This window comes from Protopterus annectens, chromosome 2.part2 (genome assembly GCF_019279795.1).
Source record: "Protopterus annectens isolate FY-2018-M chromosome 2.part2, PAN1.0, whole genome shotgun sequence".
Taxonomy (NCBI): Eukaryota; Metazoa; Chordata; order Ceratodontiformes; family Protopteridae; genus Protopterus; species Protopterus annectens.
This window is the reverse complement of record NC_056730.1, coordinates 472,351,285-472,376,357: the sequence shown is the minus strand read 5'-3', so window position 1 is coordinate 472,376,357 and position 25,073 is coordinate 472,351,285. Positions and strand designations below refer to the sequence as shown.

General features: G+C 37.7%; 1 protein-coding gene across 2 annotated transcripts in view; it reads right to left on the bottom strand.

The window, feature by feature from the left end:
* Positions 1–25,073, bottom strand: part of ANKDD1B (ankyrin repeat and death domain containing 1B) — a 1,083,940-nt gene that overhangs the window by 379,522 nt on the left and 679,345 nt on the right. For both annotated transcript variants that reach the window (XM_044063959.1, XM_044063958.1), the window contains exon 9: positions 7,429–7,527. In XM_044063959.1, coding sequence (XP_043919894.1) covers positions 7,429–7,527 — 99 coding nt within the window. The remainder of the gene's footprint in view (positions 1–7,428; positions 7,528–25,073) is intronic.

Genomic DNA, 25,073 nt, shown 5'->3' with positions numbered 1-25,073 from the left:
CCAAACTTCTTAAATGGTGGTAATTTTAAGGCATGTCAGTGGTCTTGCATCGGCACTCTTCTCTCTCTGTTCTGATGATAGAAAAGAATTTCAGCAATAAATATGGTTCCTCTAATGTTACCAAATGCCCTAGAGGTGCTGAGGACTAGAATCCCAGAACTGAATCCCCCCCCCCCCCCAAAATGGCCAAAAAACACTCTGTAAGTATTTTGTGCAGGGGTAAGCCCCAAATTTATATACAACTCTGCTGTCGTATCAACTTGTAGAAGGGGGAAATCACTTTCCAAAAGGGCATCACTGCTGACACAACTCATTCACAGTGATTTCCTTTGGAGGAGCTCAAATCCTCAACTGGTTGAATTTTGGCCAAATCACCCTTGAAAATTCTGTCTTTGTCACCTGTAGGTTATCAAACTGGAAAGACTTTAAAAAGCTTCCACTATGAGTGGATGAAAGCAAATGCACTTAGGATCGGAATCCCCAAACTGCATTTTCCAAAATATGTTGGAAAAAATGTGCTTTTGCATGGTGACAAGCCTCCCTCCCCCATGCCTCCAATGTGAGAGGTAAGCTCCCCACACCCTGAATGCATACATACCACTTCCACGGTTGCACCATTTCAAAGAAGGGAGAAATTTCCCCATAAAGGTTACCACTGCCGGCACAACTCAACAACACTGATTTCCTGTGAAGGAACTCTGATTGACAGTGAGTTGAAGCTTGAGAATTTAAACTTTGTTCACCAGCAGGCTAATTCTTTAAAGCAAGTAGTCCCCCAACTGTGCTTAAAATGGTAGGAAGAGCTACTGGAGAGTTACCACTGAATATAAAACAGTTAAAATTTTCACTTAATGTATCAGTAGTTTAAATTCTTTTCACTGTAGAAATTATTCAGACATGTCAGAGGTGTCACAGCCTCAAGTTTCTTTCCTTCTCAGAATAAAATGTTTTTAATGATAAAATAATTTCTGCAATAATTGCAGTACCTAAAATGTCACTAGATTCCCTGGTAACTATTCTTTATACCTTAACAGTTTAAAACCATGAAAGAATAAAAGCTAGTAGCTCTCTTAATAGACTTTGCAAAATGAAAAGGTACACAGGCAAGACTGTTACTGAATAAAACTAAACATTTTAGTTAAAATGTACAAAACACTTAGGTATGGAATTCAGATTTGCAAGGTCTTTAGTTGTGTGTTTCTTTGTCCCCCAGCCCCACCACTCCCACCCTCTCTCTCATTCTCTTCCTTAATAAGATTTATTTGTGAGATATTGGAATGGACCTACCCATTTAGCAAAATAAGTAAAGCTGAATGCTTTGATTGTTCAGTGTTCTAGATCAAAAGACTCAAAACCTTTAATGACTGAAATAAAAAAAAAATCAGGAACCAAAGAAAAAGCCATAAATCCATAAATTCAGGAAAGCAAAGAAAGACACCAAAAATTCAAGAATCAAAGTAAAATGCCAAAATTTCAGGAAACCAAAGAAAAATGACAAAAATTCAGGAACCAAAGAGAAAAGGTAAACATGTAAGATCTTTAATGAGATTATCGGGAAGTCTGTAATTTGCTGCAGCTGGTTTTGAATTTTCTTTTGTAAAACAACAAACTAGCCTTTCTCTTGAATTCTATAATTGCAGATGTGTTTCTCTTATCTATAAGAAGGTTTTAGCACAAAAGAGCTACTCTTTGCAGGAAAACGTAAGTAGTTTTTTAAATACTAGGAAATGACCATTATTACCTCTATTTTGAGCTTGTATATTGAATGTCAGTCTCAGTACAGTACTGATTTTTGTATCCTTTGAACATTTAAAGTTTAAATAAAGTCTCCCCTTCAGTCAGCAGTGAACAGAATATAAACTGAGTCTAGTCAGTATTCCATGTAAGACCAGTGGCCATGTTTGTTTTCCTAGTAAAAAATAAATAGATAAAAAAAAATCACTGTATCCATTTCAACATTTGAATGCTGCCTCTAGAATAAGAGCTTTAGAAAAACAATAATCACTAGAGCTTTACATGAGGGTGGCTGTTACTAACTTTATACAGAAAGCTATTTATTAACTAGTAACATTTTCTGTTAATCATTTGCACATTGAAATTTGTATAGTTATCCATGCAAACTTTAGGTCATGACAGTTATTCATATAACTATCAGTAATACATAAAAGGTGTCATTGTTCCCTTTGTACATTGATGCACACATCTTGATGCTACATTTGAGTTGGTGAGATTCTAATCACTTTTACACAACATCTAACAGATGTTGAAGATTATCCAGGCCATTTACATTTGTCACCAGTTCAGTTAGTTTTGTATCACCATTCAAATGTATTGTACTAGACAGAGCTCATAGAAGAGAATGAAAACATAAAGATGAGGACACGTCTTTATAAACATAACTGGAGTAGATAACGGATTTCTTATATGTACTTCAAAGCAACATTATCTGATGCAGAAACAAACCAAGCTATTAATGAACCCATTGTCCTTCAGCTTTGCAATGGTCATACATTTTTGATATGAGAAAGTATGTGAAATGCACTGGCCAAATCAGTGCAAAACACAACAAATAGAATTCCAATATCAACAATGTGATTATAAAAGGTACTCAAGGTAATTAGACTAATTGTACACGTTATCCTGTATCTGATAATCTTATCAGGTCTGATAGAATACATTAAGATGTAGCAAACCTGATTTAATGCTTTTACCTACAGGTTTTTAGGGTTAATTGGTCAATAATTACTGGTCACGTTAAGATTAGAACCCTTACTCAATGAAATCACTAAAGTCTCCTTCTAAAACCTTGGACAAAGTCTGTAAATAATAATTGCTGAAACAGGTGAGTAAGCACCAAGAATAGTGCATCTCTTGTTTTTACTACAAAACAATCAGGTAACACATCAGATCCTGCTAGAAATTATTTTTTTCTTTAGAAGAGTAAATGTATCAGTTTTTGAAAAATGTCATATTTGTGATTTTTTTATACATTGAGCTTAAATTATCTCAGCTTTGCTCTGCTTGACTAGCATATTGAACTTTCAGGATGTATAGATTATTTTAAACTTCTTATCACATATTGGACAAGGTATATAATTCCTGTTTGTTCAGTTAACACACTGAACTAATTACCTGCCAGCTAATCTTAAAGTGCCCCAGATGACTTAGAACTTAACAAATGAAGACTACAGCATGTCAGGGACTTCTAAGAAACTGCTAATTCATAATTCTTTTGACTTGGTCCAAAGACCTCAGAAGTGAAAAAGTGTTCAGATGGGATTCGCAAGGGGGTCGCCACAGTGGATCATCTGTTTCCATTTCTTCCTGTCCTCTGCATCTTGCACTGTCACACCAACCACCTGCATGTCCTCTCTCACCACATCCATAAACCTTATCTTAGGCCTTCCTCTTTTCTTGTTACCTGGTAGCTTCATCCTTAGCATATTTTTCCCAATATACTCAGCATCCCTCCTCAGCACATGTCCAAACCAATGTAATCTTGCCTCTCTGGCTTTGTTTCCAAACCTTCCAACCTGGGATGACCCTCTAATATACTTATTCCTAACCCTGTCCACCCTCATCACACCCAGTGCAAATCTTAACATCTTTAACTCTGCCACATCCAGCTCTAACTCTTGTCTTTTTGTCAATGCTACTGTCTCCAACCCATATAACATAGCTGGTCTCACTACCCTCTTGTAGACCTTCCCTTTCACTCTTACTGGTACTCGTCTGTCATATATATATATTGCAATCAACATCTCTCCTGCCTTAGAAAAAAATATAAAAATTGTAAAAATTATTAATCATTCTTATGGTTTCCAATAAAACTAAGAACAACAGGTAAGAATCATTTAACAGTATGGGAATATGGAGGAATTAATTTTCCAGAATTAGAATCATATACTTTTGCAGGTATTTTCAATATACTTGTTCAGTGGCTAGAACCAAACTATAGTAGTCAGAAAGATTTTCATAAACAAATTGTATTGAATTCATTTAAATTACAAGTTTCATATGAATTGAAAATAGTTAATAATAGTTTTATTTGTGTTTTAGAACACAGTCTAGAAGACAAAGTAATGATAAAACTGGATTCCTCTTATTTAGCATTAATTATAAAAAATAGAAATTCATGCTCTATGATTATATATAAAATAATTTCATATCTTGGTTTGACTGTATTACTAAAGATAATCTCTTGACCTCTGATGACATTTTGAGAAAGTTTAATCTAAAACCATCTTTAAAATTTAAAACTCAGACTTTTATAGATGCATTTAAAGCTTACACAAATTTATCAAATGAAAATGAAAAATGTATGTACCCAAACTTATATGAATATTTGATATCTGTCATTCTTGGAGAAATTTCTCAAAGAGGTAACCATCTAAACTTTACAAGATTTCAGTAAATAATAAAAATAGTTTAGATAAAACTGATTGGAACTTTATATATTCTTTAGATGTTAATGAACTTTCAAAAGAAAAAACAAATATTTAATATTAAAGTCTATTAGTCAAACATTTATAAGTATATACTAGAAAATCTACATGTGGAAGTATATTCATAGAGTATTTATTAAACTTTCTTTAATGCTTTATGGACTATTACATGCTTACAGGATCAGTAATTGTAATAACTGCATCTGTTTCTTCGGTTATACATTGTAATCAATACAAAATGCTTTTGGGTCTACTTGCAGTCACAAGAAAAGCTATAACTAACAAACAGAACTGAAATGTTGAACCTTCATGTGATGATTTTCTTAAATTAACCACTGATTTTTGTAAAAATGAAACAGATGTACTAAAATTGAGAAGTATGAAAAATCCTTTAAAACTGAATTATTGGAATAAATTAGAATCTGTATTATCAAACTATAATGATGATATACACTGAAGTTGTAATGAAAAATTAATAGGATTGTATTATTGTTGTTTTGATTAATTCTGAAGGAAAATGGTCAATGTTCCTTTTCTTTGCTTGCTTTGTAAATAATGTAAATCCATTCAAAAATTTAAACCAAATATTGTCAGTTCTCATCTGCTTGACACATCCCATTATACCTTTAAATGCCACTGCAGTATTTATAGATACTTGTTAAGGTGGTGCTGACAGCTGTGAAAATAATTGTTGTATATAAGGCTAAAGTGTGAATACTGTGGATGGAATTTTTACATGTGAAACCTTTATTTATTGTTAAACTATAGTCTGATCTTGCAGCATGGGAATTGAATAGAGCACAGGCATTTTAAATGGTCCAAGGAACTGCAACATTTTCTTGCAATTTTATTTGCCTCTGCAATAATCCAGCAGGAAAATCAAAAGATACAGCAACTCCAGTCTGAATACCCTATTGCAGTAGTCATTTTTCTATACTAACTATATGTTACAAATGCACTTCTAATTTTGTGACTCAAAAATAGAGATGTTAGTTATTTGAAGTATTCAAAACTACTCAATAAAGTTTAAGTTGAGAATATTATTTGTGTACAATTTAGGCATGATGCCTATGTTAAGATTACCAAATGCATTTCTAATTTTGCGATTTAAAGAAAGATATTATTATTTGAAGTATTCAAAACTACCCAATAACGTTTAGGCTGGGAATATTGTTTGTGTATGATTTAGGTGTGTTGCCTGTGTTATGATTACCAAAAATATATAATTAGTTTTTTTAAGTAACATATTGTCTCCTCCCCTACAGCAGACATTGGGGTTCTTGTGGTCATTACAATGAATACCTCTCTCTATTTGTTCCACACCGGGCAGAAAGGACATGAGTTATGCATAGGCAATTTGTCTGTATAATATAGGGAAGTGTAGAAGGTATTCCTATTAGTCTGCCTGTAAACGTCACCCTCAAGCTGTAATTTTTACATGTCGAAGTGGTCTGTACATACACACTACTACAGTATCCAAGAACTTTCCTCAGGGTCATGAGGAAAACTCCAAAGCATTTTCTTAGAACCACTTACAAGATAATATAAAATATATATCCCTCCATTTCAAGTCCACCACCTGAGCAACAGTTAAATGCCTTGAAGTACCACCATCACTAGCAGATGGAACCTTGGTTTAACTCTCCTCTGATTTTAATGTCACTACTCTGTAAGATTCAGACTAGTGCATGAAAGACTGTGGTCAGGGAGCAAATTACACATTTTCTGGAAGGGGCCAAAGAGACAGCAGTTCATCATAAAGACATGATAAAGATCACTGCCTGAAGGCTCCATCTACTAGCTGACAGAGATGAATATGTGATACTGAGAATTTTGTCATAGAACATTTTGGGGCTTACTTATCTGTTTTAGGGAACAACACAGAGCGCCAGCACTTTGAAAAAAAAGACAGTTTATCCAAAACACCTCCACTCACCTGTATATGGACCCTTTATTCTAATATTCTCCTATTAAACATTGTGAAGATCACAAGAACTCTGGTAACTGGTGCAGGTGAAGAGACAATAAGTTACTTACAAAAACCCTAATTATATATTTTTTGGTAATCATAACATAATCACTATACCAACTTAGCATAACTGAAACCCTACCAAAAGAGGACTCTGACCCATATATGTAAGAACAAAAACAGTATTTTGCTCTGACTTAGTGGAGCTGCCATTAAGGTGTGGTATGAAAATTACAGAAGAGAGATTCAGGAAGAGGTATACAGTATGGTACTAAATAAAAGAAGAAACATCTTTCTTGGAGTTTCTATTAGGATTACAGATGCCATTGTGAATAGGGCACTTGGAAAGACTGGATGGCTCTTTTCGTGCTTATTTCCTGACATAGCCAAATTTTAAGAAGTTTCATATCCTTGGGAACGGCTTTATAAGCCTACGGGACAATGCACTGAAGCAAGATCTTCAAGGAAAGAGGACAGTTACAAGGATATATGTACAAAGAAAAAAAACCTGTTTGAATGTAATTACGATAAATTAATTAATGAACAACTAGCAATCATAGTCACACCACTTGCAATTCTCATTTTCTCTGCATGTCCTATGAGTAGCTTTTGGTAGTTTGAAAGTCCTAGTAGGACCTCCCCACCCCCCTTAAATAAAGAAAAACAAGAAGAAGAAGAAAAGAAAAGGAAAAAAGATTAAGGCAAAGCTGTATAGTTAATGACCAAGTGGCACCATCAAATATTAGATGCAAACAAGTGAGATACTGAAGACCCATATAAGAGTTCCTTTAAGTGACCCAGTGCCTTTTCATGAGGCAGCCGTTTCCTTAATTTCTTATTTACCAAGGTCTATTCTTCCTAACCTTTTAAGCAATTTAAACAACCCTCAAGAGGTATAGCTGTCAGAACATGGAAGACAAAACTGTGAATGAAAACAGCTAAGCAAATTATACCAGGATAGCTGAATGAAAAGGATGGCAACAGAAAAAATGTGCCTCTCCCAGTAAGCCTTACCTCATTTGGAATTTCTAGATTTACGTTGTGTTTGATGAGTAGCTGGACTAAAGGCAGCTGACCTTTCTGTGCTGCTACATGCAGGGCTCCAGTTTTGTTCTGCAAGGAACAATAGAAAGTATATTATATCTGCTTAAAAAATAGGGAAACAGAGCCTATTAGCTGCAGTTATGAAAAACACATCATCTGATAAAGCATTAAACGCACACGCGCGCACACACACACACACATCCTGGTCCAAAGGCATTTACCAATGATGAACACTTCCAATTTAAGTTTTAATTGTATATATTTGCTAACCAGGTAAGTACACTGGACATAAGTTAGTCACATCAGTATTAGCTGAAGTTTTACTTTTATTGCTATTACTGTGCACTAACTCCCAGACTTCTTATTTAAGGAAAAAGTCAACTTGAACAGGAAAATAAAGAAAACAAATGCATACAATGCAGCGTTATTTTGTGACTTTAAGCGGAAAAGTTCTGAAATGAAAGTGTTGCAAGAAAAGATAGTTTCAAACAGTGCACAATTTTCACTTTCGTTACTAAAAAATCAGAGTAGCATGTATGGGAAAAGTGAGAGCTGTTACATGCACAATTAAGACATTTCTATAAGGCAAAGTGTAGTTCAAGATATTGAAGCTTGTCTTAAGCATGAGAATGCATGACCCAAAAGGTCCATACACCTATAGCTTTGGCAATTGCCATTAGTTGTTACACTCGTTTTCTCTAGTTCATAAGGTCACTTTGCAGGAAACAAATGCAGGCATGATTGAGGGCTGGAAAAAGAAAGACGCTTATGCCTACATATAAAAATGCACAACTACTCTAGTCACACCACTGGTTGCAGAAATTGTTTTACTGTAATCTAAAAGTTGAAATATATTTTTGTTATATGAATGCAAGTTCAAAATTTTGGCAGCTATTAGCATTTATATGGCTAATTTTAACACATCCATATCAGCAGCTGTTCTCACACAGAATACCACTGCCATCTTCAGTTTTATCCCAAAAGAAATTTGCATAGTTGCTGTTCAAAATCTGCATTATTGACAGAGCTGTGCAATGGCAGTGCAAGATTTAATAAACCTGGACACAGTAAATGCAATTTTATCAGCTATACAACTTGTAGAAAAATACGTTTCTTGTGTTTCAGATCATCTCCCTGTTCAAATGAATACATATATTAATAGATATATGTCAAGGCTGGCCACCTGGAGGTGTAAACCTTGGTTCTAGATGATTGTCACTGTTGAAGTGGCACCCCGATCCCATGTGCAAAAATGGCAAAAGAAGGGGTTGTGAATGGATGTCCTGGTGTCAAAGCCAGGGCCTCAAGCTCAATGCCAAAAAGTGCATTGTCATCCTTTTTGGTAAAAACTCTGTACCCATGAACTACCACATAGGCGGTAGTCTACTTAACACCAAAAGTGTGATAAGAGGCCTTGGGACACAGGTGGACAGTAGTCTCTCCTTTGATAATCACATTGCCACATTTGTCAGGAAATCCTTCTACGTGGCACACATTATCACAAAAAGATCCTCATCCAGGAAAAAAGAGGTCATTGTTCCCCTCTACTCATCACTCATTAGACCCATTATAGAGTACAATGCCCCTTTTGATATGTACCTCACAAGACATCTACAACAACTGGAAAGGCCACAGAAATACCTCACAAAGAGGATTACCGGCCTCAAACAGATGCCCTATGCAGACCGTCTCAAAAAACTCCAGCTTTACTCTGTCGCAATTCACCTACTTAGAGGCAATCTCTGCCTAACATAAAAAGCTATGTCAAACCCAGAGCTGTTGGACATGCTCCACTTAAAGAAATCCCAATCCCTCTGAGCTACACGCTCTAGGGACCTAAACCTTATCTCCACAATAAACAGAACATGCTGGAGGGATAGATTCCTGTTCCAGAGACTTCCCATACTCTGGAACAAATTACCTATCTATATCAAACAAAGCTCCTCATTAGCACTCTTCAATAAAAATCTTGATGATTGGATGGGAGATAGGAAATTCACCCCAGGGATCACTTCTGTGGCTCTGCTTAACAAGGGCACAGGAAAATTATTTTCTTGGGTGGCAAAAGCCAGGGTACCATTTGGCTAGGCTTATATAGGCCCTAGGGCCAATAGCCTAGTACCTACCTATGAATCTATGAACCTATGATGGACTGAAGGATGTACATACATACATACATAAGCAAGCAAACTAATAAACATAAAACTGGCAAAAAAAGTGACAGAATGTGCATCAATGTAAACACATTTCTAAGTCTGAAAAATGTCACCAGTTTCAGCTTACATTTTTACAGTACTTAGCACAGACCTCTCAACTTTCCCTATTTTGCAGCAACATTCATACTTTCAGGACTGATTTAGGATATCCATATTTTCAGGCTTTATTTACCCCTGAATATAATTTTCTGAATTCTTCACATCACATGTGATTTTGAAGCTGTCTGATACACAGAAAACCAAACTGTGTGACCAACATACTAGTGTCAACAATAATTGAAAGAAAGAAAACACATCTTACAACTACTTTTTTCTGAAGCAAAAATAAATGACCTTGTGTAGCAGAATGTTATGAAACTGTTCATTAAAGTTGTGATGTCCCTGCTCTGGGCCAATAATCCAGGAGCCTTAATCCTCATCATTGACGCTGGAAAGGGACATTCACTTGAAATAAAAATGGATACATTAAGTATTTTCAGATGCAGCTCTCTGCACAGAGCACAATTTCCTTTAAGAACACATAGGGAACACACTCAGCCTGGGGGATGGGTTTCACTCTCTCTCTCTCTCTCTCTCTCCAGTCACCCAATAAGACTCCACCACTGACACAGCTGTACTGTTGAGTCCTCAGCTGAGTGTTCCAAGCCAAGTCCTCCACCTCCCTCTCTGTGAAACCAGTGCTCTGTGTCCCTGCTCCAAGTGGTTGACACACACACACTCTGAGATTTGATTTTCACACACATGTACCTAGGAAAAGCTGGCACAGATTTACCAGCTATGCCCCCTTCTGCCCAGGCTATAAGGTAGGTACTGCCACCAGAACACTCCAAAGCCAGCTACTCTAAGGTTCTTACAAGAGTACCCAATTATAATGCTAATACAAATGGTAGTGCTTGATCAATGCAGCAAGGCTTTCAGAAGCTGACACAGTGGCACCAATAAATATAAGTACTCTCAAAGGTTAAATATTTCCTAAAAAGACCAGCCACAATGAAAAGTTTAAATATATTTAATAATAAATAATAAAAGAACACGGAAATACTAAATACTATTTATAATAAGCCTAGGTTCATTTTATGTTATTTTCTGATGAATTTTGATTGGAAACTCTATAAAAAAATAACACAGATGGATAGATTCACACAGTTACAGAAAAACAGTACTTAACTAATCTCACTATATTTTCTGATCTAAAGAATTACTATTCCCTGGTTACTTATTAAAGCAAAGCAAGGTGAAGTGGGAGAGTGGTCTTCCTTCTTTATCAGGTTTCAAAAACAGACTGCACTGAGACTTCTGTATCAATTAGTATAAAACATTACTTCAGTGCTAGCTATAGAATTACATCACATCTGTTCATGTGACTATGCTTCCCACACTACCCCCTTTGCTAGAAACTGAACCAGCATTTAGCACATATGTGTTACCATGCACACATACAGAGCTTTGCTAAGATGTGTTATAGCATCTGGAAGCTATAAAACTATTTTAAAACTTCTACCTTTCCATGGTAGCAAGTAGTTCACCCCTAAGGACAATAAAGTAGGTTTCCTAGTCCTAGTTTTCACAGACATTTCATCTCTGCCTGCAATCAGAACTGTAAGATACCATCTTTACAGCCTAAACCAGGTAATTTAATTTCAGACTCATTTTCAAAGTTAGCTGGACTGAGATTAACCTCTTTTCTTTCAATATCCATTTTTACAATATATTCATTTCAGCAGTTACAACACAGTCTGACATACAGGTATTTTTCTTTTCTGTCCAGCAGGACCCACTGTTGTTACATTTTTAACACAAGAAGCTTTACAAATATGTTTTTGACACAAACATCTGTACAAATCAGTTTGATATACAAATGACATATAATTCTTTACAAAACTTCAGCTAGTTATGCTGGCATATGTTACATATCCATTTCCCTACTTCTCCTGGCACATAGCTGGCAATACCTCACATCATTACAAAAGTCAACAGATTTTACACTGTCTCTTTGATAATATGCTTATATTTTCCATTATTTTTGTCACGATGCTTTTTAAATGTGTTTCTGAGTAGTATCACTCATTCCTACTCGTAGTGGAAAGATTTATGTCCTATTTAGTATTCAATTTCATGCTAATTATATGTACAGGTTTTTAGTTGGATCTTCCTATTTTCTAAGGGCCTTTGTTGCTATTTTCAACGTGCAGGTTAAGAGATATCTTAAGGTGACTCCTCAAGAATTATGCTAATATCTTTGTGTATTCTGTTTTTACAGTCATTGCATATAAAACCAAATTCTGGGGACAGAGTTTTAAAATGTTATAGTTTATAACACAGTTGTCCCTTTGATACCTTGTTGAACATTTAAGGTAACAATGTCAAATTATGGCTGCTAACTGAAACATCAGCTGACCAACAATAAACCAGGGAATCTGGCAGCAATGTGCCATAGTGCTTACTCTGGATCATGATAATATCTGAGAAACATGATATGTCTCTAACCCCTGGGGGTAGATAGTCTTAAAACTCCTTCTGGTAATGGGGAGGGATTTGGGAGCCTAACTCATTAGCTGGAGATATTCACAATAAGATTTATTAATGTATTGATTTGGAAGGGACACAACTAGAAGGATGGTTTTCTTTCTTTCATTTTATGAAATGGAAGACCAGGATAACCATCTATATCCAGTCATATTGAGGAGAGGTGTTATGGAGAAGCTTGCAATATGTCATCTTTGTTGCAGGTTAAAACAATATAATTAAAACAAAGTAAAAGACAGTTTTTGTTATTTCACAGTAGGGCAGTGAAGGAATGGACAACCCACTAAAGTCCTGAATATACTGCCAGTGTGGAGTTAGGGAGTGAAAGTGCAGAGAAAATTTTGTGTATGTCCATATGTGTATGTACATGTATGCAGATGTGCACGTTTGTGGATGTGTGGTATGTTTGTGTGTGTGTGTGTGTATATATATATATATATATATATATATATATATATATATATATATATATATGTGTGTATAAACAACTATTTAAAAACATAAGAAACTTCTGTTATTTTGGAAGGAACATAGACACTAGGTATTCTCGTTTTTTGGTCAGTCTTTTATTCATTTAAGTCACATTTTGAGTGCTTTCATTCATTGTAAAGTTTTCAGTCGAACTTCATCAGAAAATAGTGCATATGGCAAAGCAAAATTGTTAGAGAGGAAAATACTTTCCACCTCTAATACCAGTGCTTGATGGCCTTCTTCCTGGAAAGGCACTACCCAAAAGAGCTATTCTACAGAGTCATGGGAGTGGTAATTGTAAGGAGAGAAACCCTGTACCCACCGATCCTTACACACAGATTCTACCCCAAAGCTCAGGCATCAGAAGACACCAGCCCAAGGTTTCCCTTGCACATTTCTCTAGACACCACCAGCATCAAAGCCATCATCATTAAAAACTTGGCACTCAGAGGAGCACACAGAGCTAGCCCTAATCCTTGGAAACTAGCCCAAAATTCTGCTACAAAAAAGGGCATGTCTTTCAAAGCCACTTTCGAATCAGAAAAGAGGCTGCAGGCATATACCCTCAATGTACGCCCAGGCATGTAGCAGTGCAGCAAATGCCACTGTTGTGATTTTGTTATTTAAACCCCCAAGATACATCTCACCACCCCAGATGTGGTTATTCACATAAAAGACCATTTAAACTGTGAGACCCCCAATGTGGTTTACATTGCAGTATGCTCTCAATGTGAAGCATACTACAGTGGAATAACCATAAGACTACTTAGGATCCGGATAAAAGAACATGTTGGAGCCTTCAGGAAGTGAACCCTCACAATGCACAAGCCAGGCATAGTAGGACCTGCTCCTAGTTCTCCAAATTCCAATTTGCAGCAAAAGAAAAAGTCATAGATCCCCTATGGATTACCAACCCCCTTTGGAACACAGGCAGGTTACTGTTACTTAAAGAGTTTTGAGCAGACACACCCCCAGGACTAAATGAAAACCTGATCATTTCCAATGCACTTAAATGGATTAGGTAACTCCCTTACTCATCCCCCACTTACCACACCAGTTAAACAATAAGCCTAGGTTCATGAATTAAGGAACTGCTTAACCTATCCGTCGCACACCACACCAGTTAAATAATAAGCCTAGGTTCATTTTATGTTATTTTCTGATGAAGTTCAACTGGAAACTTTATAAAAAAACAAAAGCACTCAAAATGTGATTTAAATGAATAAAAGACTGATCAATACACCGAGAATAACCTAGTGTCTATGTTGCTTCCAAAATAGCAAAAGTTTCTTAAGATTTTATATATATATATATATATATATATATATATATATATATATATATATATAATATGTGTGTTTGTAATGAAAGCCTGCAATGGCAAGTTATCAAAACATGACACTAAAAGAGAGTGGACCGAACAAAAATATGAAGTCAATGTAGTATTGGACCTGGAAAGTGTAAACATACAGTGGATATAAAAATTTTACACACCCCTGTTAAAATGCCAGGTTTTTGTGATATAAATAAATGAGACCACAATAAATCATTTCAAAACTTTTCCCACCTTTAATGTAACTATAATGCTTTTATAATCTGACAGACCTATGTATCACTCTGTGTTGGCCCATCTCACAGAGGGACATTGATAGTGACTGACAATTAGTTGCAATGGTGATATATTACAACAACCCTATATAGAGGAGTATCCTTAGGTGAGATGGTACCCTAGAGCAAGAGCTTCATGGCTTGCCCCCACAACTGCCTACTGTTTCACCTCCCCTGCACACATTCTCCTGTGCTTCCCCTATTTTCTACTCATCCCTACATCATGCACATTATTTTTTTTTCACCTTTTCTCACATTTTGTCTTAATCTTCAGCTTTTTAAAGAGGCTATGGCTTTCTATACACTCCGAAGTGTATTTTATTTATTTTTTACAGTCTTTTCATCCAGTGATGTTTTGAACAATAGTTATAACTAAAGATTAAGGAAATACATTTGGTGTTGCTGCTCAACTTTACATTTACTTGTATACTTTCGACACACCTTATCTGGTCAAAATACCAGTAATAGCTATGTAGAAAATAATTCAATTATGTTGGGGCTTGCCATGCCCCCATTAGCCATAGGGCTATAGATGCTCTGAGACACATTTTATAGCATTTTTGCATCCTTTTTAACCAGTGGAAGTCTGAACAAAAATCATGACTGAGAAAATTATTTCAGTCTTAATTTTTTCTTTTAAGAAGACATAAGTTGTGCCCACAGCTTAATGTTCAGGGTAACAAGTTAGTAGCTCACAATAAACTAACAAAGCAAATGTTTAAAAGGATACACAAATCCTATCTGGGAATAACATCTGCCTCTCTACTCCTCCTCAAAAAGAAAATAGTTATTGTCTGTGGATTCCTCTGATGTTAGATTGGGATAAAAGCAGATGTTCAGATGGCCAATGTCATGTATTTCAAATGACTGCTGTCATACACATACATACCATGCCTTCTCACTCCTCACCCCATCCCTGAAATGCAGCTTACTGTATTAATGTCTGAAGTGTAATTGTTAGAAGGTGAGAAAAATAATGATCACTGTAATGTACTCCAAAGTATTGTTCCTAGAGAGTACACACTGACCCTGCACAAGCTATAGTAACCTTATTTGCAGACATCTGAGGTCTGTGAGAAAAGTAAATGAAACAGTCATTACACTGTCCCTAGCCCCAGCACAAATCATAATTAGCTCCTGTACACACCTCTGAGGTTTGATTATGTGAAAAAAATAAAGAAGTAATGATTGCACCTTCCCCAGCCCCCCACACAGGCTACAGCAACCTTCTCTACACACCTCTGAACAAGGCTGGTTTTAGAGTGGGTACAGCTGAGGACAGGGGCCACCACTAAGTCCATGTTAAAATCCATTTATACAGTCTGCGGTATGGAAGCTTCTACACCCCTTGAAACTTTAAAGGTCTGAATGTTCTGTGATGTATTTTATGCCTTATTTTTGAAAGGTAATTACTTGCTTAACTGCATTTTTGTAAATGCTACCCACAAGAGTTATATATGTGCCCAACATTAGTGTGTGTGCATGCAGAGATGAAAATCTGTGATATTTTCTACACACACACACACACACACACACACACACACACACACACACACACACACACACACACACACACACACACAACTGCATATTCACCTTCAGGGAAACTGTAGGAATGCCAAATCACCTACTGCATGCCTTTGAGGTGCTGGAGGAAACCAGAGTACATGGATAGAGACACAGAGAGACAGACAGGGCATGTAGGCTCCACAAAGAAAAACCCACAGTCAAGAACTAAACCAGAATAAAGCACTGTGAAGTGACAATGCTACTCATCATGTCACTGTGGCAATGAGCAGTTGTGTTCATATGCATCATCTTCTTCCTGCCAAACCAACAAAAAGAGCCACCTATCATGAGTAAGGTATACTGTTTGTGATGGTAAGTGAAAGAAATTATAGCCAACTTGTTACTCTAAAAAATACATTTCAATCACATCTCCCCCCGACATGCTTGTGAAAGTGAAATAAATTATACACAGATTATTCCTCTTACATTGCAACCTACCCCCACACATACACACATTCACATAAGCATAAGCAATACCAATACTAGTTTTACAATGATTTCAGCAAATGACGTTATATTGTGCAACACTAGTAATGCCATACCAGATCAGAAACTTGTTTTTTAGCAGTCATCAGGAGTAATGATTACCTGTCTCTGTCCCTGATGTTACAGAATATCCTAGAATTTGCTTCATATTTTTGCCGTCTCCGTAGTTAAATTATATTTGCTAGTAAATCATTCAGGATTACAAGACAGTCAATAATGTTAGATATTAGAGTTTCATGCTTCTTATTGTCTAAATAAATGTATCTTGATGCAAAACATGTTGTTCCATTAAATTTTTAAGTGAATTATAGTAATATGTAAACAGTGTTCATGATTTTGAGCCTTTATTCCGCCATTATTTTTGCTTTGCCTTAAATTCTGGAGCAAAGAAGTTGAAAATTATAAATATTGTCAGGACAGCAGATAATATAAAAATCCCTGAAAGAGAAAACTATCCCTGAAGACTTGAGATCCACTCACCAGGCTAAACAAGGAGAAAGTTACTGTCAGCTGCCTGTTAGGTGCCAGGATCCGCCACATAATGCACACACTCAGGTCACTCCACAACAAGTACAAATACGACACTGTCATTGTCCATGTTGGTGTGAATGACCTGAGTTGTACCTTCCTGGACTACATGAAAAGAGACATGGAGGAGCTCTCCGATCTTGTAGCCCAGGCAGGTATGACCCTGGCCCTGAGTTGCATCCTGCCATCACCCAGAATGATGCCACAGTACAAGGACAAAATTACTGACTTCAACAATTGGCTAAGCTTCTGGTGTCATTCTAAGGGGATCCAGTATTTGTCTGCCTGGGACAACATGATCGACAGACCATGATGCTTTGCCAGAAATGGCCTGCACCTGTCGCCCTTGGGATTCCGGATACTGGCTAAGGCTCTTGCTGCCCCTATAGTACCTTTTTTTAGGCAAGGTTCAAATGACAAATTCACCACCGTAACAGGTACAAGCAAGCAAAATCTGAGGGTAATGCTACTCAATGCTAGAAGTCTAAACCTCAAAATGCACTCACTCAAGGCACTCCTTAAAATAGAGAACATCGACATCTGTGCAGTGACAAAGACCTGGTTCAAAGCTCCAGAGAGCATCCCTGCATTACCAGGCTATAATTCATACCACACCTTTCAGCCACCTAACCGGGAACGAAGCACTAAAGGTGGAGGCATGTCCATATTCATTAAGGATATCCACACCTCCAGGCTAGTTGCACAGCATAATGCATCCGAGATTATCCAAGTGCAACTAACTCTGGGTAAGACTGCAATCCAAATTGTAGCTTGCTACAGACCCCCCACCATGCCCCAGGATTCCCACTCCTCATTTCTTGATACACTGGAAAGTATTAGGGTACAACCTAACACCCTAATAATGGGCAATTTCAACTACCCCACCATTAACTGGGAAAACTACTCATGTACCAACTCTTTTGCTCAACATTTTCTGGAATTCATAAATTCCAATGCCTTGGATCATCTTATTCACACCCCCACCACGGGCAGCAATATCCTAGACCTGGTCATTACCAACATGGGCAATCGGTGTTCCACACCAGAGGTCAATTCCTCGTTGGTCAGATCTGACCACAAGCTAATCACCCTAGCCCCCACCCCCAATTAGGGAAACCACCATAAAAAACTTCTCCAAAGCCAACTTCACACTTCTTAAGACAGAAGTGACAAACTTCACGACACCCATGTAGATGGACAATAGAGGTATGACTGCTGAATTCTACACAAATGCACTTTATAAGCACTTACACGAGTGCATGGATCATGCTATCCCTAATACAACCAAGATGCTATCCTCCAAAAAAAGGAAGCCAATCTGGTGGTCCTCTGCTATAAACAAACTCTACAACAGAAGAAAGAAACTGTTGCAAAAAAGACTAAAATCCCATGACTGGAGGAACTCCCTTGTCAGCCTCAGTAAGAAGCTGAAACCCCTTATAAAATCCTCCAAAGCTAGTTATGAAAACAAAATTGCCACTGATTTTAAAGACAACCACAAAGCATTCTATAGCTATGTCAAGAATCTCAATGGCAACACTCAGATCTGCTCTGAGTTTCAGCACAATGGCGTTAAATATACAGAATCAACTGATATTGCCAACATCCTGGCAGATAGGTTCAGTGCTAACTTTACCCCCCTCTCACTCCCTAGAGGGCCCATCTCTATACCGGAAAAATGCAAAGTTCCTGTAATCACGGCTGCACAGGTAAAAAACACACTCTCCAAAGCCAAGAACACAGCATCCATGGGACCTGACAATATCCCAGGCTGCGTTCTACATGGACTACAGAATGAACTGGCACCCTACCTAAGTATCATGTTCAATCATAGCCTCACCTCAGGCTTTGTGCCCACTGAATGGTGCACCACGACGGTTATCCCACTCCACAAAGGGGGAGCCACAACGAACCCTGGGAACTACCGCCCCATTAGCCTGATGAGCCTGGTCTGCAAGGCCATGGGACGTATCATCATGGAACTCATAAAAAAAGACATTGGTAATCTCCAAACTCTGGACCCTACCCAGTTCGGATTTGTAAAAGGCAGATCATGTCTCCTAAACCTGATTGACTTCTTTGAAGCAGTCACCAAAGCCATAGAAGATGTCAAGGTGGTTCACACAGCTTATCTAGATCTCGCCAAGGCTTTTAACACCATCCCCCACTCTGGAATTATAGATAAGCTCACTAAACTAGGTACAAATCCCTATGTCACAAGATGGGTTGCCAACTGGCTCATGGACAGAACCCACACTGTGAAAGTAGTAGACTCCAAGTCTGACTTCAAATCAGTGACAAGTGGAGTACCACAGGGTTCAGTCCTGGGTCCTCTCCTGTTTGGTATCTTCTTCTCTGAAGTACAGGCTAACACAGAAGGTCTTTGGCTAACAAAGTTTGTAGATGACTGTAAGCTAGGAGCTATAATCGAAACTCCTAATGATGTGGACATACTACAAAAGGGCCTCACTGAGACAGATGCCTGGTGGTAAAGCCATGGCCTGAAGCTCAATGCCAAAAAGTGTATTGCCATCCCCTTTGGTAAAAACTCTGTACCCATGAGCTACCACATAGCTGGTAGTCTACTTAACACCCAAAATGTGATAAGAGACCTTGGGACACAGGTGGACAGTAGTCTCTCCTTTGATAATCACATCACCACAGTGGTCAGGAAATCCTTCTACGTGGCTCACCTCATCACAAAAGGTTTCTCATCCAGAAAAAAATAGTTCATTGTTCCCCTCTACTCATCACTCATTAGACCCATTATAGAGTACAATGCCCCTTTTGGTATGTACCTCACAAGACATCTACAACAACTGGAAAGGCCACAGAAATACCTCACAAAGAGGATTACTGGCCTCAAACAGATGCCCTACGCAGACCGTCTCAAAAAACTCCAGCTTTACTCCGTCGCATATCGCCTACTCAGAGGCGATCTCTGCCTAACATACAAAGCTATGTCAAACCCAGAGCTGTTGGACATGCTCCACTTAAATAAATCCCAATCCCTCCAAGCTACATGCTCTAGGGACCTAAACCTTGCCACCACAATAAACAGAACATGATGGAGGGATAGATTCCTGTCCCAGAGACTTCCCATACTCTTGAACAAATTACCTATCTATGTCAAACAGAGCTACTCATTAGCACTCTTCAAGAAAATCTTGATGATTGGATAGGAAATAGGAAATCCACCCCAGGGATCACTTCTGTGGCTCTGCTCTACAGTGGCACAGGAAAATAATTTTCTTGGGTGGCGAAAGCCAGGGTACATTTTTGGTTAGGCTTATATAGGCCCTAGGGCCAATAGCCTAGTACCTACCTATGAACCTATGAGAGACTCTACTCTTACAATCTCAGTTAAGCACTGAGATCATTTGCTCTGGGCTGCTTACCTTGTTCATGTTGAGAATATGTCAGTTAGTTGGAGACAATTTCGGCAAATGCAAAGAAACCAGAAGCTGTTCTCTGAAAATACTTTTGTTGACAGTGTAGATTGTTTTTTTCTCCACAGTTGTGTGACCTCTGAATTGGTATATATAATTATGGGAGTGAGAAGGGGTGCAGGAGGACTTACCCCTGCAAAACAAATTCTTCCAATGTTCACTGAAAGTGGTTTTGGTGATCTGGTTTTAGGTTCTTTGCATTTACCAAAACTGCCTTCAACAAACTGACATGACTCCCTTATGTTCATTCACTGATTACTGGCTTTATCCTAACAGAGTTATATCAACAACCCTGTTTAAGTTAACAAGGGTAATTAATCAGAGAATGAATGAATGTATGAATGATGTTTGTGAGGAGTTTCTACTCATTTTCACCCAACCAGTCGCAGCTGTTGTGGGGCCTCCATACAGTCAAAGATGACTGGGGAAACTCTGCAACTGTCAATATTGCAGGTGCCTAAAGACAGCTATGGTGTTTGTTTTAGTTGAGAAAATGCCCACCAGCAGTATTTAATTAAATTAAGGGCACTATGCCACTGGAAAAAATATTTAATGAATTTATGAATTCTGCTGCTTCACAAAACACTGTTACTACAACCAGAGGGATCTTTGAATTTTAAAGGAGAATAAATGGTGCCAATCCTTAAGACTCTTCACCTTAAGAATTGTTATTATCCACCTGGTTTATTATGTACACAATATTGTTGTACTCAATTCGATTGGATTGACAAACATGTAACAAAATATTAAAATACTTTGCAGTGTTTGGAGGCCTCCAGGACCATGGAGACCCCAAATGACCGCAGGGTTCACTGGTGCCTAAAATTGGCTATGCTTTCTTCCAGGCATCAAATAAGGTACTGGATATTGTAAAGGAAGTATAAGAAACAGAGATGGTATCAATTCAAGATGGAGGAGGTTATCTTCACAAAATAAATGGTACATTTTGGAATAATATAAACAAAGCAATGCTCAAATAGTTAACTGAAGTAAGTTGGTTAGCAAGGACTGTAAAGTAAATGGATATTCTAATGCACAAGGCTAGTTACATTGGAAATTGTATATATGTACACAGTAATGTAAGGTGTGATATCTTTTTTAGTGGTTTTAAGGTATGCAAACTCATGTTGCAAATTAATAATGCACTATATAAATTAAATTGTTTAACACAAAAGTTCTGAGGAGTATGGGCTGTATCTGTATCTCAAAGTTGCTGAATATTGGGCCTCACCTGCAAAGCAATCATCACTCAAGCCTCCAAGCAGAAAATCAGTATTAGCTAAAGTTTTACTGCTATTACTGTTTCTAAAATTATAACTATTATTGTTATTACTAGAATTTTTCTTAACATGATTATTATATACATAAGCCTGTTTCAGATATAGCATTCATCCTACAAGTGCTTGCATCCATCTCGGCCACCAGCTCTATATGCAGTACATCACATGCTGAAGTTTAAGATGCAGAGTGCATTGGAAAACTAAATTGCAAATTCCACTTATAGTACTTGGCAAACATCACTCATTCTCTCAGTTTCTGTGTTAAATTACCATTTATACAGCTAGCAGAAAATACTTCTCATACAATTTTACTTCATTTTCATAATTTATTTTACTCTGTGGAGACATTCACTGGAACCCAGGCTTTGCGCCAACAATATTGCTCATTACTGCCTCCACTGAAATCAGCCCCCTTCTGGTCAATCAGCGCACTCATTCTCCATTACCATGGTGAGAGTTGACAGGGAATAACTATCAGGGTCTATATTAAAACACAGAACATTTGAAATGTTGGATGTTCTAATATCGACCCGTTTTCAGCGAACGCTGAAAATATTGAAGTAACAGGAAACAGAATTCTTTCCAATGGAAAGAATTTGGTTGTCTATTTCTTTTGCTTCGGTATTTTCAGCGATCTGGTGGAAAGTTATGGGTCGGGTTCAGGTAAGTGTGCGATTGTGTGGACGTGTGGGTTAGGGCGGGTTAGCTGAATTAGGGTTAGGGCGCGGGTGAGGTGACTGTGCAATAGTGACGGACCTTAGGTTAGGGTTTGGGTTAAGGTAAGTGGATAGTTAGTGGTGTTTGTATAGTTTAGGTGTATGTGTGTGGATTGCTGTTTGTTTGATGTGCTTGTGTTGCGTGTATGTGTTTTGGAACAGCAAATTTTTTCCCTAGGAAAAAATTCACTGTAGTGAATGTTCGGTGTTTTTTTTTTTTTCGATTGCTAGGGTTCGATATTAGAACACTCGACATATTGAATGTTCAGTGTTCTAATATAGACCCAACAATCATTCAGACAGCCATCAGGGTTGTTTGAGACCTATCCTGCTATCCTCTGCACACACTCAGCAACATCAGGTAGAGGACATAAAAGGGACTGAAGCATAAGATGTCCTGCTCACTTCTTCAAGTGATGTTTCCTCTCAGGCGGCCCTGCATCTCCCCCACAGCACAAATAGGCCACATCCCTTCACTCCTCTGACTCCCTGTTTGGCTCCTTCATTGCCAAGGCCACTAACTGAATCCTAGTCACCTGGATCAAAGTCAGGGATCCATCATTCTGGGCCACAGATCCTGGCTAACAGCACTTTTGGTGCTACTAGCAGTATGTGGTCAACATATAAAAGTCTTAAACTTAGGGGGGTTGGTATAATGCCTAAGGTGTTTACCTTGCAATTACAAGGTACAGGGTTTGATTCCCACCTTTAAACGGAAGTGGTTTAGCATAATGGTTAAGGTCTTCACCTCATAACCACAAGGTACAGGGTTTGATTCTGACCTCTGGGTATTGACTAGGCTCAAAATGTGCCTTCAGGGTAATTAGCCTAGTATTCACCTATGAAGGTTCATATGTGGTGACACAAAAAGTATTCAAGCACAGATAAATCCCTTGCAAAACCAGATCACCTTTTATCTTCCTAACATTGTGACTGTGTCTGAAACTTTGATGATGTGAGACATTGTACACTCAGAAACTGTTACACTAAGGAATGGTATTCATCCCACAAACTGATATGAAACAAAAACAAATTGTGGTGTTGTCATTTTTCACAAATCTAGCCTCACCAGCTCCTTTCCTGACACATAAATTCTCTACTACTTCATGCTGATAGGGTGAACTTAATACAGAGAGGTGGAATGAAAGTTTCAGTTACAGCTGTGAGGTCATATTTTCTATGATCATGGAATTTACTGTTTTCCAGGAATATAACCAACTATTCACTCAAGAGACTTTCCATTATATCTTCACCCAATGTAGAGGTAATTTATTTATTGCACTTTGGGACTGGGTAACTCATCCCACTGAGGCAAAGAATCCTTTGGATCAGAGTCACAGATTGAAATTTATAGTAACTTGGATATGAGAGAAAATTGGCATGGGATATAGAACATAAACACGAACTACATCAGAAGAGGTACATGTGACCATGGTTTAATGTTTCACATTGTCACATTGTCGTAGGCTATGATTACTTTGTTTTTTCTTGACCTTCCATACTGGCAATGTCGTTCAGCTTTTCCCAGTTAGGGTTCACCACAGCAGATCACCGCTCCACAGATTGATTAGCTGTAGAGTTTTTACAGTGTTGAGTTGCCAGCCCAGCACCCAACCTTCATAGAAGGCACATGCACACACACATACTCGCACCTACCTGCATGTCTTTTAAAACTCATTCAACTGCAGGGAGGACATGCAGACTCTGCACAGAAGGTGCTCCAGCCAAGAATTAAACCAGGGAACCTCTTGCTGTGAGGCTAGAACACTAACTGCTACACCACCGCGACTATCCTTTGATCTACCATACTAATTTTGATTAATCAGCATTTCAATCCATCAGAATATTCTGTCAAACACACATGGCATTTCTGAATAGTGTTTCTTATTTCATAAAGATAAATAAATTAAATGATTAATTACCTTAGCATGATCATATCAAGTATGATCTATCAAAGATTGAGTCAGAAATGCAAACTTGAGAGAGAAAGTCAGGCAAAACTGCCAATTGTTTTCCAAAAGACAGGACAGGTATGCCCAGGAATGTCTGCTGTGCAAACTCTACATCAGAATTCAATGCATTGTTAACCAAAATCAAACAAGGCTTATCAGCTACACTATACCTATCCCAAATATTCACTCAGTCTAATTAAGGAAAGTAAAATGTTAATGAAACCTTCTACTAGTAGCTGGAGAGCATCAGGGTTTACAATTTAACAAACTTCTGTATAAATTTTGCAGTTTCACTCCAGGAATTAGCACAGTCCTACTGTTACCTCCTTATCAGTCACTGGCTAAGAGATAGTGAGCAATTATCTATCTGATACCAGTCGTGATTATTTGCTGACTGGTTGTAAAGACAAAGGATTTGCCATTTAGTTGCCAGATCACATGGTCAGATGTAGTTACATTGTGACCTGGCTTTGAACTATAAATCACATGGGGCCATAGTGTGAATAACTATGCTTCATCAGTGCTACAGCACGTCATATTAAGAAATTTAAGAATAATATGTTGTTGGAAAGAAAAGACTATTTTTGTTGATTTTTGGTTTGGTTTACTCAATTGCAAAATGCCACTCTAGCCTTAAAACAAGTATTTCCAACTTTTGTATATTTTATAAGTTTTATTCTCATTCAAACACTTTCTGATTGCTTATGTTTTATGACCAAACTAAACTAAAGATATCCCAAATAAATGATTTTTTTAGGATAGCTATTGGACACAACTCTGGCTACAAAGGAAACATGCACAATATTTATGGACA